General features: G+C 41.9%; 1 protein-coding gene across 3 annotated transcripts in view; it reads left to right on the top strand.

Moving 5' to 3' along the window:
* MYO1E (myosin IE) overlaps positions 1-15,975 on the top strand; it is a 220,779-nt gene that overhangs the window by 129,044 nt on the left and 75,760 nt on the right. For all 3 annotated transcript variants that reach the window (XM_086321233.1, XM_086321234.1, XM_086321232.1), the window contains 4 exons: positions 2,882-2,969; positions 7,047-7,136; positions 11,232-11,363; positions 14,735-14,869. In XM_086321233.1, coding sequence (XP_086177359.1) covers positions 2,882-2,969; positions 7,047-7,136; positions 11,232-11,363; positions 14,735-14,869 — 445 coding nt within the window. The remainder of the gene's footprint in view (positions 1-2,881; positions 2,970-7,046; positions 7,137-11,231; positions 11,364-14,734; positions 14,870-15,975) is intronic.

Genomic DNA, 15,975 nt, shown 5'->3' with positions numbered 1-15,975 from the left:
CAAAGGGACAACATAATTACTGTTAAATATATATATATTGTAAGCTTCAAGTAATTATGTAACATTCCATTCTTATACCATATTCTGAGCAAAGTACTGACCTCTGATCAATAAAATTTCTTTTTATGGGTCTGTAAATTGAAACCAAGAAATGAAAATTCCGATCAGTGTTCAGCCAGACTAATTATTTTAAATCTTCTGAAAACTATCACAGTTACTGAGAATGTAGATGTTCTATTATTGTGCCTGGCCTACTTATTATATGAAATGAGTCACTTTCATTATTCTTCCTTTTTTTCCCCTTTCAACAAAAGACACAAAATATTTTATGTCTAATCACAGTATTAGCCAGAGAAAGAGTAGGGGCATCACTGTATGAAGGTGTACAGTAATTTTCATAGGATTGTTTTTTTCTTTTCTCTGTCACATACACACAGCTTTCTCTAAGGAATTCTAAATATGAAAGTTGTGTACTTGTGACATAGTGAGTAGTGAAGTCGCTCAGTCGTGTCCGACTCTGTGCGACCCCATGGACTGCAGCCCACCAGGCTCCTCTGTCCATGGGATTTCCCAGGCAAGAGTACTGGAGTGGTTTGCCATTTCCTTGTGACATAGAAATAATCTAAAGAAATTAATCCTGTTGATTATCATTGTGATGTGTAATCTCACTTTTTCTGGAAATGCTGTTTTTAAAAATATGTAATATATGGTTAATTGCTTCTTCCAAAACTTTAAACATTAAGAGAAATTACATCAAAAGAAACAAGAGTCACCCAAAAAGCAGCTGCCCAACAAGTCAGAACTACTTTTTGCCTTGTTCCATTGTGGTTCCTGTCCATATGTTATTTTTGCATAGTTGTAAGCTATCATAGGTAGTGTCTTCTGCTTATGTTGCCACTCAACATTAACTGCATTGCCTTTGTGTTGCCACATAGTTTTCTATTCATTTTTTATGTCTGTGTTGAGAGTCCCTTGGACTGCAAGGAGATCCAACCAGTCCATTCTGAAGGAGATCAGCCCTGGGATTTCTTTGGAAGGAATGATGCTAAAGCTGAAACTCCAGTACTTTGGCCACCTCGTGCGAAGAGTTGACTCATTGGAAAAGACTCTGATGCTGGGAGGGATTGGGGGCAGGAGGAGAAGGGGATGACAGAGGATGAGATGGCTGGATGGCATCACTGACTCTATGGACATGAGTCTGAGTGAACCCAGGAGTTGGTGATGGACAGGGAGGCCTGGTGTGCTGCAATTCATGGGGTCACGAAGAGTCGGACATGACTGAGCGACTGAACTGAACTGAACTGAATAGTATATGAGCTTCCCAGGTGGCGCTGGTGGTAAAGAACCACCTCCTGATGCAGGAGACATAAGAGATGTGGGTAGGCTGGTTGTACCATTATACTCTTGGACTTTCCAGTGTTCTTAAATGTTCACGTTATTTACAACATTATAAAATGGAGTTTCATTGTTGATAAAACCTGTGCTTCAAATGAGTGAGAGTGCATGTTTTGACCTTGGATCTAGGATATAAATCCTCTGATCACATGGGCCATTTGAACAGATAACTTCCTCATGGCACTGAAATATGCCTGTGAGTGAGCATAGCTTCTGTAATCGGCATGACACATCATCCCAGGCTCACTGGCTTTCTACTTGCCGCCATATCTTAGGAAATACCAGTTTGGTTTCCGTACTCATGTGACCTGGAAGTCAGGAACTGAATATTAGGATGCTGAATGAGTTTGTTGATGGAGTTAGACCTTTAGAGGGCCTCACAGAGGATGGTTCTCTCATTCTTTCCCATAATCTCTCTAAGTAAACATATATTAGTCCAAAGAAATTCAAACACAAAAAATGTCTTTTGAACTCACAGCACCCTCAATTTTTCATACTTAATTTCATCATTATTTTACATAATACAAAGTTTTTCCTCCAATTAGTTCTATCATGGTAACACAAAGGCCACTGTAGAGAGATGAGAAATCTGACTGACTTAAGCTTGTTTTGAATTGAGGTTGTCATCGATTCAAGGGGCTTTTGAAGGAAGAAATGGGGTTTTTGAAGATCTGACTCTATGGTGCTAACAAAAGGCTTTCCCCATAGAGTAAGGCCACCAAGCGGAAGCAGTCTTTGTTATGCAGGATGTGATTAATATTACCTCATCATTTAATTTTAGAACTTGAAAATAAAGTTGCTTGCATCAGTTCTCAGTTCATGGCACATGGTTTGAAACCTGAGCATATCTACTTTTTTTTTTTTAAATTAAGAAGAAATACAGGATTACTAAAAGTTTAGAAAATAATGAACTGAAAGAAGTCTCCCAGGATATCTTTTCCTTTACCAACCTCTGCTAATCTTTTGTGGTTCTAGTTCTAGCCTTTTTTGTTTTTTTAGTGTGGTTTTTTTCTTTACAGTTTTTTACGTATAATTTGAATCTGATTTGCTTCACGTAGCGTTGCTTTGTGTGCTTGATTCCCCCTCGCCCCTCATGTTTACAGTCTTGCTGTCAGTTGTAATCTGTTTAGTCTATCCTTCTGATGTTCTGTAATGTCCTAATCATGTCTTCTGTTATTGGGCATTTAGAATGCTGGACGGTCTCTCCCATCACAGTGGTGATGATCAGGCCCCCAGCCCACACACCATGCTAATAGTGATCATACAAGTCACAGAGGTAACCTGATCCTGCTGTGATTTCACTGTGATTAAATCACTGGTTGTGATTTAGTCTTAACCAGTTCAGTGATTTTTTTTTTTTTAAACCGAGTTCCTTTTTACCAGTTTTCTTCTAGAGTTTTATTTGGGGGCGGGGAGTCTTTTCGGAGGAGAGGGAGCTGGTCATGAGCCACTTCATAGGTGAGTCTTTTTGTCTTTCTTTCTTTAGTGGTGAAAGTGGTGCTGGAAAGACAGTGGCTGCCAAATACATCATGAGTTACATCTCCAGGGTGTCTGGGGGAGGCCCCAAAGTCCAGGTGAGTTGGTGCTGTGGCCCATTTTGAGACTTGGTGCTGGGCCAGAGGACAGGGCTCCGTTTGCTGTTTGAAAAAGATTTTTTCTTCCGCAGAGAAGACACTGGTTTTATAACCAAGAAATTTGAAATCTGCAGAGAAACAGCATATTATGAGATGGAGATGCCTGCTGTATAATTAATACTGTATACAGTCTAGGAAAAGGTCACAAATCCAAAAGGATAATAAACACAGGTCATAAAAGCCATCTCATAGAAAAGGAAATATAAGTGACTCATAAAACGCATGGCTTCCCTTGTGGCTCTCCTGGTGAAGAATCCACCTGCAGTGCGGGAGACCTGGGTTCAGTCCCTGGGTTGGAAAGATCCTCTGCAGAAGGGAAAGGCTACCCACTCCAGTATGCTGGACTGGAGAATTCCGTGGACTGTATAGTCCATGGGTTTGCAAAGAGTCAGACACGACTAAGTGACTTTCATTCACTCAGAACATGAAAATGTGTTCATCCCCATGATAGTAAGAGAAATGCAAATTAAAACTACATTGAAAACTGTTTCTTAACTGTCAGAATAACACATTTTTTCTAGTGTTTAAAACACTCTGTTGTTAAAAATATAGGCGCATTGGCCCTCTCACACATTACTAGTGGGAACATGAACCAGTACACTTCTGTGGGGCACATGTCAGCAAAGTTTTTCAAATCTATAAGCAAACACCCTTGACTCACCAGTTCTGCTTGGGAGAATTTATCCTTTAGGTGTCTTGAAATGTATGCAAAATGATACATGTATAAAGTTCTTTGATGTGGCATTTTTTGATGATGGAGAAGACTAGAAACATATTCATCAGTTGGTGACTGGGGAAATAATTTGTGGTTCATAATAGACTAGAATATTATGCAACCATAAAAATGAAGCTTCATGTACTGATAAGGATTGATCTCCAAGATATATCATGAATTTCAAAAAGCAAAGCTCTGAATGTTGTATACAATGTGCTACCATTTGAAGAAAAAAGAGCATGTATTTATAAAACATTTGTTTAGATATGTATAGCATAGCTCCAGAGGGATACACATGAAATTGGTAACAGTGAGTTCTTCAGGAGGAAACTGGGAGACTAGGGGAGAGGGATTTCTCCATGTAGACCCTTGTGAACCTTTTATTTTTTACTTCATTGATAGGTAAGAGGTGGGTTTATTTAGAAAGATATATACTCCATAGGCAGCATGCTGGCCATCTCAGAAAGCGAGAGTGGCTGTGAACCTTTGATTTTTGAACCATGTGAATACATCTCCAATTTTAAAAATTTGCAAAGTTTTTAAAATACAGAAAGGAAAGAAAAAATGAAGAAGGATTAGAGTATTAATGGAAAACATTAGGAGAAGGGGGGAAACCCTGAAGAATGAGGACACGGGAGAGGGATAAAGAAAAGGATGGGCTTCCCTTGTAGCTCAGACAGCAAAGAATCTGCCTGCAATGCAGGAGGCCCGGGTTTGATCCCTGTGTCGGGAAGATCCCCTGGAGAAGGGAATGGCAACCCACTCCAGTATTCTTACCTGGTGAATTCCGTGGACAGACCACGGGGTCGCAAAGAGTCGGACATGACTGATCCACTAACACACGTAGTATGGCAGAGAAGGGGCAGATCCAAGAGGACAGTGTGAAGACGGGTAGATGCGGCCTCATCTGCCTTTAGTTTTACTCACTGTGGTATTGAAAGCAGCATAAGCAGGGCTGGGGAAGCCTATCCCCAGAGAGCAGTGGGTGATGGTGATGAAGGCTAAGGTCGACAGGAACTGCCCAAACTCGCAGTGCTCATCACTTGCTCAGACCTCTGGGAACTTTTTTTTTTAATTAGAAATTATGATCCAGGGTAGATTTCACCCTGAAGATTAATTTTTTACTTGGAATCATTTAATATGATGTTATTGCCATCGTCAGCTGTAGACTTTGAAAAGACATTGGAATTCTTTTCCTTATGGCTTTGTCTACTAAATCAATAGTGTTCCATTCTGTCCTGGAGGATCAGAATGCTTCAGGCAGAGGTCAGTATTCCTTACGTAGAGTAGAAAGGTCTTAGAGTGGCCTCCTTTACCAAATAAAAGGAAAATCTAAAGCAGCACTGTCCAATAGAAAGATGGTGGGTGTCACATGCATAATTTTAAATTTTTGAGTAGTCACATAAAAAAAGTGAAAAGCATATGAAATTAACTTTTAAAATATATTTCAGTTAACCCACTATATCCCAATACTATTTCAGCCTGTAATTACTAATGAATTAATGAGATGCTCTACATTCTTTTGCATCCTAAACCTTTGGACTCCACTGTGTGTTCTGCACTTACAGCACATCCCAGTTGGGATTGGCCGTGTTGCATGGGCTCAGCAGCTTCCATGTTGGACAGCGAGTGCAACTTTAGGACTTAAATTGTTGTGGTCCAGTCCATATGCTTTTCTCCATTTGTGTGGCCATACCCTGTCTCTAGAAGATGGACCTGGAGCAAGCTCTTTTAATTTGCTCTTTCTTTTTTCCCCCTGTATACTTACCACATGCCACGAAATTCTGTTGGCCATCCTGAAAGTGGATGGATGGATAGATGGATGAGTAGATAGATGGATACGTGCAAAAGATTTTCAGTTTAAAAGTCAGTCATTAAAGAGGGAAAGAGACAAAGAAGAGCTTTTCTTTTTTTCTGTCCCTACAAGAAAGTGAAGTGTTGGTAAATGGTATAGGGATGTTTGGCCAGCAAACAACAAATACAGAAGATTAACGAAAACCCACAAAGTCAAAATTATTTTATGAACAAAAGCAAATTTCATATAAATCCATGAGTTTTTAAAGGAAAATAGACTGCTTAGAAATATCTTTCTAAACTCTGAAATGGATTCCATGGAGGAACCACCCAAAATTTGCTCTCTGTGCCCATTGCTAATGACATGTGCCCAGTGGATGGAATTCCAGTTCTCGTTGATCTTCAGAATGTTCAGGGGGTGCCAGAGAAGCACTTTGGCTGTTGCAGAATCAATCAGTGGTTAGTGCCTTCATCTCGTCCGATTTGCTATGGACGACGACCTAGTGGCCCGACTGCAGACATTTAATGTTGATCTTTCTCTTCCTGTTTTCCTATGAGGACAATGATACAGAACTCTTGGCTTGAAATTAGTCAGTAGCTAAAGAGCACAAGCCAAAGGCTTGTTATTTCTGGAACATGTTTAACCATAGCATGTGAATAATTAGAAGTACAAGGAATGACTCACTGGTTCAAAACCTTCTCCAACATCAACTCGTATCTGTTGAGCTGTCTTGCCCATGGGGTGTTTTGTACTTTTCAGCCTGACACTGAATTGGGGTATGTGAAAACCAAATTGTTCCCCTCCAATAGGCCAGGAATTGTTCCACCCAATCCAGTGTGGATCCTTGTTGCTCAAATGGGGCTCTATACAGACAAAACCAGCAACACCAGGAACACCAGGGCTAGAAACATGGACTCTTGGGCCCCACCTCAGACCTACTGAGTCAGTATTTGCATTTTGACGTGATTTCTAGGTGATTCAGACACATGAAAATTTGGGAAGCACAGGTCTGTTTGTCTGTAATGTTGTTAGGGGAGGAGAAACTATTTCATTTCCCTCAAGGTAACTCTCATTTGCAGTGAAGAGGGGGATGCAGTAGGTGAGGACAGAAGTTGAGTAGAGCAGGAGTCGTGATGATTAAGAATCTGGTCAGAAGACAAGAAGATACCCCTTCTTCTTATGTTCCCCGATATACCAGGGAGCACAGCATAAAGCTGCACCATCCAATCTGGAAACCCAGTCTGGGAACATTCATAGATCCTGATTTGTGGTGGCACCCTGGCTGCAGGGAATCCTGCATCAAGCCAGGGGAGCTGGAAGACATGACCATACCAACAGGGCCAGGTCTGTTGAGAGGAAAGAGTAAATCCTCCGGAAATCCCAGGGACTTGGATTTGAGTCCTCTCACCCTCACCATATTCAGGAACCAGGTCTTCGGGCAAGTCTAGCCTTTCACTGCCGGGTAGGTGTTTGCGTCTTCCTAACTTTGGTCTTTCTGCTGTAACAGCACGTCAAGGACATCATCCTGCAGTCCAACCCGCTGCTGGAGGCCTTCGGGAATGCCAAGACGGTCCGGAACAACAACTCCAGCCGATTTGTGAGTTTCTTTCCTGTGATAGAGAGTGCCACCTGATTGATGTTGTTGACATTCCTGATTTAAGTTCTGTGTCCCCAAGGAAATAGGGGTTTTTCACACATTATCAGGAGGCTGCCTTTTTGAGCTTTTTTTACTTTTCTCTAGTGGTGAACTGTCCGGCTTCAATTCACCCTTTGACTCAAGTTCTTTTTGAGCCTTGGGGATATAAATAAGATAATTTTTGAAGCCAGTTCTCAACTCAAGTTGCCTTCCTAAGGAAAGTGGAAATGTCAGCTTTGGTCTTGGAGAAGTTTCTTTGCTTTGGGCACTGGACAAAAGGCCTTCTTTCCCAACTGAAGAACCCAGGAGACTAGATCCTAGGTCTTGTCATCTTGTTTTGCTTTGTAGATGTGTGGACCCTGGAGGGGGAACTTTGATCTGGCACCTTAGAGAGAAACTTCTTCCTGTCTGTCGGCCAGAGGGAGCTGACTGCTTACCCTACCCCTCTTGGCCTTGTGTGTGTGTGTTTGGCATGTTCTTGTAACATAATGACATGCCAGAATGACTGACCTTAGCCTACATGTTGCTCCTAACTGGCCTGCTTACCAAAAGTAATGAAAATATCAGCCGAATGCCTTGAATGCCTAGTTAGACATTTTTCTGTCTGAGTGTCTCCTGAGGGGGTGAACTGGAAGGCTGGCAAGGATGAATATGAATATATTCCCTTTGACAAAAAGCCACGTTTACAGAGAAGTGAATGTTTGCTCAGTAGCTTTGATTTATGTAGATTTTGTATCTTATCTCAACCATAGATTATGTCTGGCAGTAAAGCACTTAGGGAACCATCTGTGATGTGGATTCTGTTCCATTTTAAAATAAATAAGTGAGAATTTTGGAGAAAAGCAATTTCTTTTTTATCCTTCTGTTTTAGAAGGAAGCTTCTATTTCCAAGAGAATTCTTACTCAGTTTTCATGGAGTAATTGTTAAGCTCCCTGGTGAGTTTTATCTGTCAGAATTGCCCTTCCTTTCCTCACTGTTTAATACTATTTGAACTATTCACTCATTTGTTCTTCTCTAATTTTTCTGTTCAATGCCAGGGCTATGTTATCTTGAAGTTTCTAGGTAATGAAACAGGAAAAAAGATGTGAATGAATTTTTCACTGGATCTTTTCTTCCCTGATTGTCAATCTCAATCTGCCTTTTATAAGGATTTGAGCAAATTTAACTCTCTAGCTACCCAACTTCCTTCTTTTGCCTTCCTTACTGAGCAGAAAAGTAACCAAATCAATATTTCCTTTGATATTTCCAATATAAATTATTCTTTTGTCTTTGGACAAGGAGGCTATAGCAGTCAGTTTTTGTAAAGAAAAGCAGAAATACCCAGAATTTATTATTTTTCTGATAACAGAATTTCGTACAACCTTGATGGAATGGTGGGAAAAGCGTACAGAAAGGCAGTACACACACACACACACACACACACAGATACACACATATGCACACGGGCATACTCATAGCAGAATCTGATGGGGCATCAAAAGATGTGCTCATTAGTAATGAGAGAAATGTAAATTAAAACCATATACATTTTTGGTCTCTCAGATGGTGAAACATTAAGGAGGAAGACACTATTTGTTAAAGACTGACATCTTCTCTCAGGAGAGCAATTTGGCAGTTCTTATCAAAGTTTAAAATGCTCATTGTCTTTGACCCAACAATACTTTTAGGTTATAATATCCATGTTCCCTGTTAATAGTAATTTATTTTAAAATATATCCATAATATATTATTAATTTTTTTGAAAAGGTTATAGGACAATATTTATAATATGGTCCCATTTTTATTTTAAAATGCACATTTATATAAAGCATAATTAAGGTATCTGCAAATCGATGTTTGAATATACTATTACAGTGATTAGTAGGAGGAGGTAGAAGTGCTTCAGGGTGGGATTATGGGTAATTTTACTTCACATGGACTTGCAGTGGGAATCATCAAAATTCATCTATTTCCACTTACAAATCTTTTCAAGTTTCAAGAACTGTATTATGAAATATTTCAAACACTATTTTAAAATAAAACAGTGAACGTTGAGGTACCCAGTACCTAATTTAAGAAGTAAAACATTACCAAGAACTGAGGTTTCTTTTCATTTATGAATTAAAGTATCATATCCTCTCTTTATATAGTTTCCTCCTTCCCTCAGGCTGCTTACAACAAAACTAAACTTTTTGATCTCTCATTATGGATTTTTGCCTTTTAAATTACAATTTTGAGTTGTGTATAAGCATTCCCGTTACATTAGAGCAGTGATTCTCAAACTTGGCCGCATATGAAAAACACCCAGGTGGACTTCCCTGGTGGTCCGATGGTTAAGAATCCACCTGCCAGTGCAGGGGACATGGGTTTGATCCTAGATCTGGGAAGATCTCACATGCCGCAGAGCAACTGAGCCCATGTACCGCAACTCCTGAGCCTGTGCTCTACAGCTCAGGAGCCACAGCCACTGAAGTCCACACACCCTAGAACCTGTGCTCCCCAACAGGAGAAGTCACTGCAATGAGAAGCCCTTGCATCGCTGCAGGAGAGTAGCTCACGCAGCTGTGACGATCCAGCACAGTCAAAAAACAAACCAGCTAGACCTCTTACAGCTACTCATGTCTGGGTGCCAGTCCCTGCAGCTGATTTACTTGTCTGGAATGGCATCGGGCAGTATTTCTTTAGAGGCTCCCAGGATCTTTCTAGTGGGCAGCCAAGGTTGTGAACCATTAACAAAAGGACTTGAGAGTTTGCCATTTACCAAATCTGCCCTTTGTGGCTTTGACATCCTGTTTTGTTTCATCTCTCTCCCTAGATTGATAGGGAATGGGGTGGTGTGGTGGGGTTGGACGCAAATGGACACTGAATTATTCCCTGCAGAAAGAACACGCCCAAAGGGAAGGATGGAGAAGGATGGCCACGGAAGGAAGCACGAGGGGTCTTGTTGAGCAGACTTTGTCGTGAACCACTGTGGTTTGGATAGCAGTCGTTTGTGGTCCTCCTCTATGTCTGCTGCTTCGGGATGTTTGTCTTGGGGTTTATTTTTAGGAGAGGGAGAGGAAAGAGTCAGCAGATTAAGACAAATAGACAATTAGACTGTGGATTTCTTTTGTAGCTTTTTTGATAGCCAGAATCGACATTAACTTAGCAGGAGCATAGCAGTACCAGGTGCTATCCACAGGAGGAAAAACACGCAGTGTGTTTTTCTTCTCCTTAGTGAGTTAATGGTTCTGGTCGGAGACTTGTGGCTTGGCAGGCTTCATCCCTGAGATGGTGGACTTCATCAGCATACACATTTAAAAAATATTAAATGCAGTTAGGCTGGGCATGCTCTCCAGTCTGATCCTAGGTCACACCACTCCCTAAAACCCACATTCTCATCTTTTTCTTCATTTAAATATACACTCCTGGACCCTTCTGAGGACTGAAGAGAAACTAAATTGTAGTTTTAAAAAAATTATTTACTTAACAAATGTGGACACCTTTGCAGCTACAGTCCAGGGTTTTATTCTCTTTTGTTCCCTATTAGCAGTCATTTAAGAGGAAATGTTAACAAGAACAACAGTGACAAAAATCCCCACACCCTCAGCTAGCTGGGAAGAACTTATAAAAGTATTTTTATTTCATGTTAGCATATTAGATGCTCCTGGGATAAAAAGAAATTGCTTTTGCTCAAAGCCATGAAAATAAGTCTCTCAGAGGGAAAATTTGATTCCTTTGAAAGAGGCTGGCAGAGTTCACTCTTGTTAGATCAAGGGGACCATGTGATTTTTCTGTCCTATTCTTTACAGCTTCTGGTTTAGCAGACAAGCTCCTACTAAGGGAAAAGGGGAAGGAATATAGTGAGTGTATCCATATTTAGTCAGGTTAGAATGATACAGAATTGTGTGATTGGACAAAGGCACAGGTTATTGTCTGATAGGAAACAGTGAGGAAGTCTAGACCAGAACTGGGAATAATTCAGAACATATCTTTCATTAATGAATTTCCTTGAATTATATGCTGTATCCCAAGCCGTTTGGAACATCATGTTTTTGTTCACTGACCATTAAAGGAAGTCCCTAATTTTCTTGCAGGGAAAATACTTTGAAATCCAGTTCAGTCCAGGTGGGGAACCAGATGGTGGAAAGATCTCCAACTTCCTTCTGGAAAAATCTAGGGTGGTGATGAGGAACCCTGGCGAGCGGAGTTTTCACATATTTTACCAGGTTTTCCTTTATATTATTTCTTTCCTACTTCTCTATTCCTTCTCCACATTTAAAATGTTCTTCTCTTGGTACTCAGGTCCTCAGGGTGAGATAGTCTAGTCTGGCCAGCCCTTGAGTCTTTATTAACGCAGGATATGCAAGTCATGTGCGAAAGAACTGTGAGGATGCCCTTACCTGCAGGCAGAATAAGGTCTAGCTAGGGTGAGAAGACAACAGTTTCCCTAAAGTAAAATATAAAGTTTTGACGCACTTCAGAACAAAAGTAGGGATGTTTGATTCTTGGCTAAATAGGAGATCACGAGGGGAGATATAGCTGGGACAATAAGGAGAGCTTTTAAGGGGGCACAAGATGGTGTGGAGGAGAGGTTGACTCAGGTTGAGTCAGATGGTCTGAACAAAGCAAGGAGGGAGGGATGGGGAGGTGGGGAGATGGGAGAGATGGAGGGAGGGGACAGGTAAGCTAGTGAATGAGCCAGGCTCCAGCCGGATTACAAGGGTAGAGGTCTCCAAAAGGTGAACTGTGGGAAGAAAGACTTGAAAAAAGACTTGAGGTATTTCTTGCCATGTCAAAAAGTTTTGGCTTAGGCTCTCAGAAGCCATGGAGAGTTTGGGGTTAGAGCAGTCAGCCGGATGCTTTTAAATTATGTTCCAGGCTTCAGCAATCATTTGTTTCAACTATTTTTTAAATATTTTTTTAATGATTATTGATTTTTATTGGAATATAATTGTTTTGAATGTTTTTTAAGTGTTTGAAAGTGTAATGATACCATAAACAATTTTTTTAACGTATGGATTTTTGTATTAGTACTTTATATACTGGGGACCCACATTAGATTTTCTTTGAAGAATCGGCTGCAACTGTTAGGTTTTTTCGGTGTTTTTTTTTTTTTTTTAAATTTTTTGTTAGAGTTTGATGATGATTCAATTTGAAGGAAGTTAAGCTATGTTGCAGAGAAGGCAATGGCACCCCACTCCAGTACTCTTGCTTGGAAAATCCCATGGATGGAGGAGCCTGTTAGGCTGCAGTCCATGGGGTCGCTAAGAGTCGGACACGACTGAGCGACTTCACTTTCACTTTTCACTTTCATGCATTGGAGAAGGAAATGGCAGCCCACTGCAGTGTTCTTGCCTGGAGAATCCCAGGGACAGGGGAGCCTGGTGGGCTGCCATCTATGGGGTCGCACAGAGTCAGACACGACTGAAGTGACTTAGCATAGCATAGCATAAGCTATGTTGATTGCTCCCATTTCAGTCTTTTCAATTCCATAGACATGTTAGGTGGTGGCAAACAATTCTTCTGGTTAGAATCTATTGGTTTAAAATATCTATAAATGACCAAAAGCTTCTGTCAATTCAGTAATGCTTTTAATTGTATTAATCAAAGCACCACGTACAGGTCTTTGAAAAGTAATTTTATGTCTCACACACACTATATTATTTATTGAGCACTGGACAGAAGTTCATAATTATTTCCCGGATGCTGTACTCTAAATGCCAGCCCTACCCCCCTTCAGAATCCTCTGCCCACAAGTTGGAAAACCCCAGCCTGGAGACTGGGGAAGTGATGAGTTCAGGGTAAGACAGAGTTTAAGATTCTGACATAAAAGTGATAGTCGAAGCTGTGAAATAGGTGAGACTCCTGTGGGAGTGAATGTGGAGAGAAAAACCATGCCCATTTAGGACTTGGGGACCTGGAGACCACCTGTGGGATGAGGGAGGCATTGAGGAGCCAGGAAAGTAGTCAGAGATCCTGCAGTGTCATCAAAGCCAGGGGAAGCTTGGGGGTGCAGGGCAGGATCACTTATTCAGAGCTTGAGGGAGAAGCATGAGGCAAGGGCCTGGGGACCAAGCAAGGCCTGGCGGCTTCAGCCACTGGAAAGCAGCCATGAGGGCTTTTCCATCAGAATGGTGACGGGGAGGAAGACACCAGTTGAGGAAGGAGATTCTGTAGCTTGAAGGGTTTCAGAGTCAAGGAAAAGCTTCTAAAGAAGACAAAGAAGCATGTGACTGTAGGTTGGAGAGAAAGAAAGGGATGTTTGAACCTTCAGGTGAAGGGAGTACATGATGTGGGTGGGGAGAAGACTGAGACAGAGATGGGAGAAGTTCTTCCTTAGCAAAAACCAAACCAAACCAAAAGAAAAAGGAAGAGTGGTACAAACAAATTTTAAGGAGATAGAGGGGAAACTAAGGGAACCTGATGTAATAGGATGACCAAGAACTTCTCCATAAAGGAGATGAGGTTCCCTGTTTTAAGGGTGTGAAGCTGGGATGACATGAGGAACTAAACCAAGATGAAGAAGTGTGGATGGGGGTGGGGGCCAGTGGTGGCTGGCGCTGGCTTGCATGGACTCTGTGCATTTCTTCCTTCAGTGGCATTTCTTGGTAGTTTGAAGTATTTACACCACCAAAGTTAGCAGTTGCTACACATTCATTCCCCACCCCCACCTCAAGAATGGATTGTCCAGGAGTTCCCTCGTGGTCCAGTGGTAAAGAATGCATGTGCCCGTGCAGGGAACACAGGTTTGATCCCTGGTCCAGGAGGATTCCCCATGCTGTGGGGCAGCCAGGCCCGTGGTGCCACAAACACGGAGCCCATGCTCTGCAACAGGAGAAATCACCACAATGAGAAGCCCAGGCACCACAGCCAGATGGTAGGTCTGCACTTGCTGCAACTAGAGAGACCCACATAGCATAGCCAGGAAAAGAGAGAGAATGGATTGTTGAACATTTTCTCGCACATCTATAGGACGCTTGCTCAGAACTAAGGTAGATACCAGAGATAGAACAGAAAGCCAAGGGACAGGACACCTGCGTGGGGGACCTGAGGCTGTACATGAATATGCACCGTGCTGTGAGAAGCATGGAGAGTCCAGCTGCCCTTTACAAAGGCTTGTGCATTGACTCACATTGTTGTACAGCAAAAGCTGACATAAGGTTGTAAAACAAATATATTCCGATTAAGAAAATAAAAAATAAGGGTTTGACTCCACCAAAAATAAAAAAAGAGCCATGTGCAAGTTGAGCAGGAACAAAGTAGTGATAATCTGGCTTGCTTTCCACTGTTCCAAGGGATCTCACCAGTATAACTGCACAGTTTGATGTATCAGATAAGGGAAAATTCTCAGCCCTTGCAGGTCTAATCAGACTTAAGAACTAGAATTTGCAAAGATGATTTGGGGCTACTACACAGAGAGCAGATATTCTGAAGCCCCTTCGTATTTTTGAGACCAGGAGCTTCCATCCATTTAGGAATCAGGGGTAGAAGGTCTGATCACCTGACTCCAGGGGTGGTGGGTGGTAGTGGGACCCATGTGGTACCTTTGCCTGATCCATAGGCTCCACCACACACATGCCACTTTCTCTTGCTCCAGCTCATTGAGGGCGCCTCCCCAGAGCAGAAGCATGGCCTGGGCATCACCACCATGGACTATTATTACTACCTGAGCCTCTCGGGGTCTTACACGGTGGATGGCATTGATGACAAGAAGGATTTTCAGGAAACTCTGGTAAGTGCTGGTACAGGCCGGGCATGATCTGACATCTAGACCAGGCGTTGTCTATGGCAGAAAGGGCAGGGGAGGTGAACAAAGCAAAGAGCAGCCTGAAATATCACCTCTTTCTGTTGGAAGCCCTCCATTTCTTAAAACACAGGTGTAAACACCCTTAAATAGCCATCGGCCCAGTTGCCAGAGGAGCACTTAATGATTAAACATGGGTAATAAAAAAGTTCATCATTTCCCCTCTCTAGGTGTTCTGATTCACATAAAAACTAGTTTCAGTAATGCATTTACCATACCTGTTTGCCGAAAGCTTAGAGTTGTTGAGCTGTTTCCTTACAAAAACAAACCAAAAATTATTATCTTAATCAGGTTTAAAGGGACTTCCCTTGTTGTCCAGTGGCTAAAACTCCAGGCACCCAATGCAGGAAGCCCAGGTTCAATCCCTGGTCAGGGAACTACATCCCACATGCCACAACTAAGACCCGATACAGCCAAATAAATATTAAAAAAAAAAAAAAATCAGGTTTAGGAATCTTAGAACACCTTCAGTCTCATCTCCACCTCAGTATTTACAGGTCAGAGGGCAAGCCTTACTCCATTCTTTTCACACTGTGTGTACGTTATGGTACACACTGAATTCAGGTAGATTATTGAAGGTTCACATCCTTGGGAAACAACTTACTAACTCAGTCAATCTAGAACTTTCTGGAGACTTCCCTCGTGGTCCAGTGGTTAAGACTCCATGCTTCCACTGCAGGGGGCACATGTTTAAAACCTGGTCAGGGAACGAAGAGCTCACATGCCGTGTGGTGTTGTCAAAAGAAATTTTAAAAATAAAAAATAGAGCCTTCTAGAGGTGGACTACTCACCCATTTAGCCTCAAGGAGCTGCATCACCACTGCCCTTTAAGTCAGATACCAGCCTGGCTCATGCCTCAGCCTGGATCCAAAACCAAGTGGGAAAACTGAATGGGCAGTTGGAGGTACAGTTTCAGGTGGCAAGGGGGCTGGCATTTGTGCTTGAAAGGGGCAGACTGTGTCCCAGGTGTCCGGAAAGAAGGTGGCATCAAGGGGCCACGTGGCCTCGGGAGGTGAGAGAGAACTTGCAGACAG

This window comes from Bos grunniens, chromosome 10 (assembly GCF_055505025.1).
Source record: "Bos grunniens cultivar Pamir isolate PY7600 chromosome 10, Bosgru_T2T1.0, whole genome shotgun sequence".
NCBI lineage: Eukaryota > Metazoa > Chordata > Mammalia > Artiodactyla > Bovidae > Bos > Bos grunniens.
This window is presented reverse-complemented; position numbering and strand designations above follow the sequence as displayed.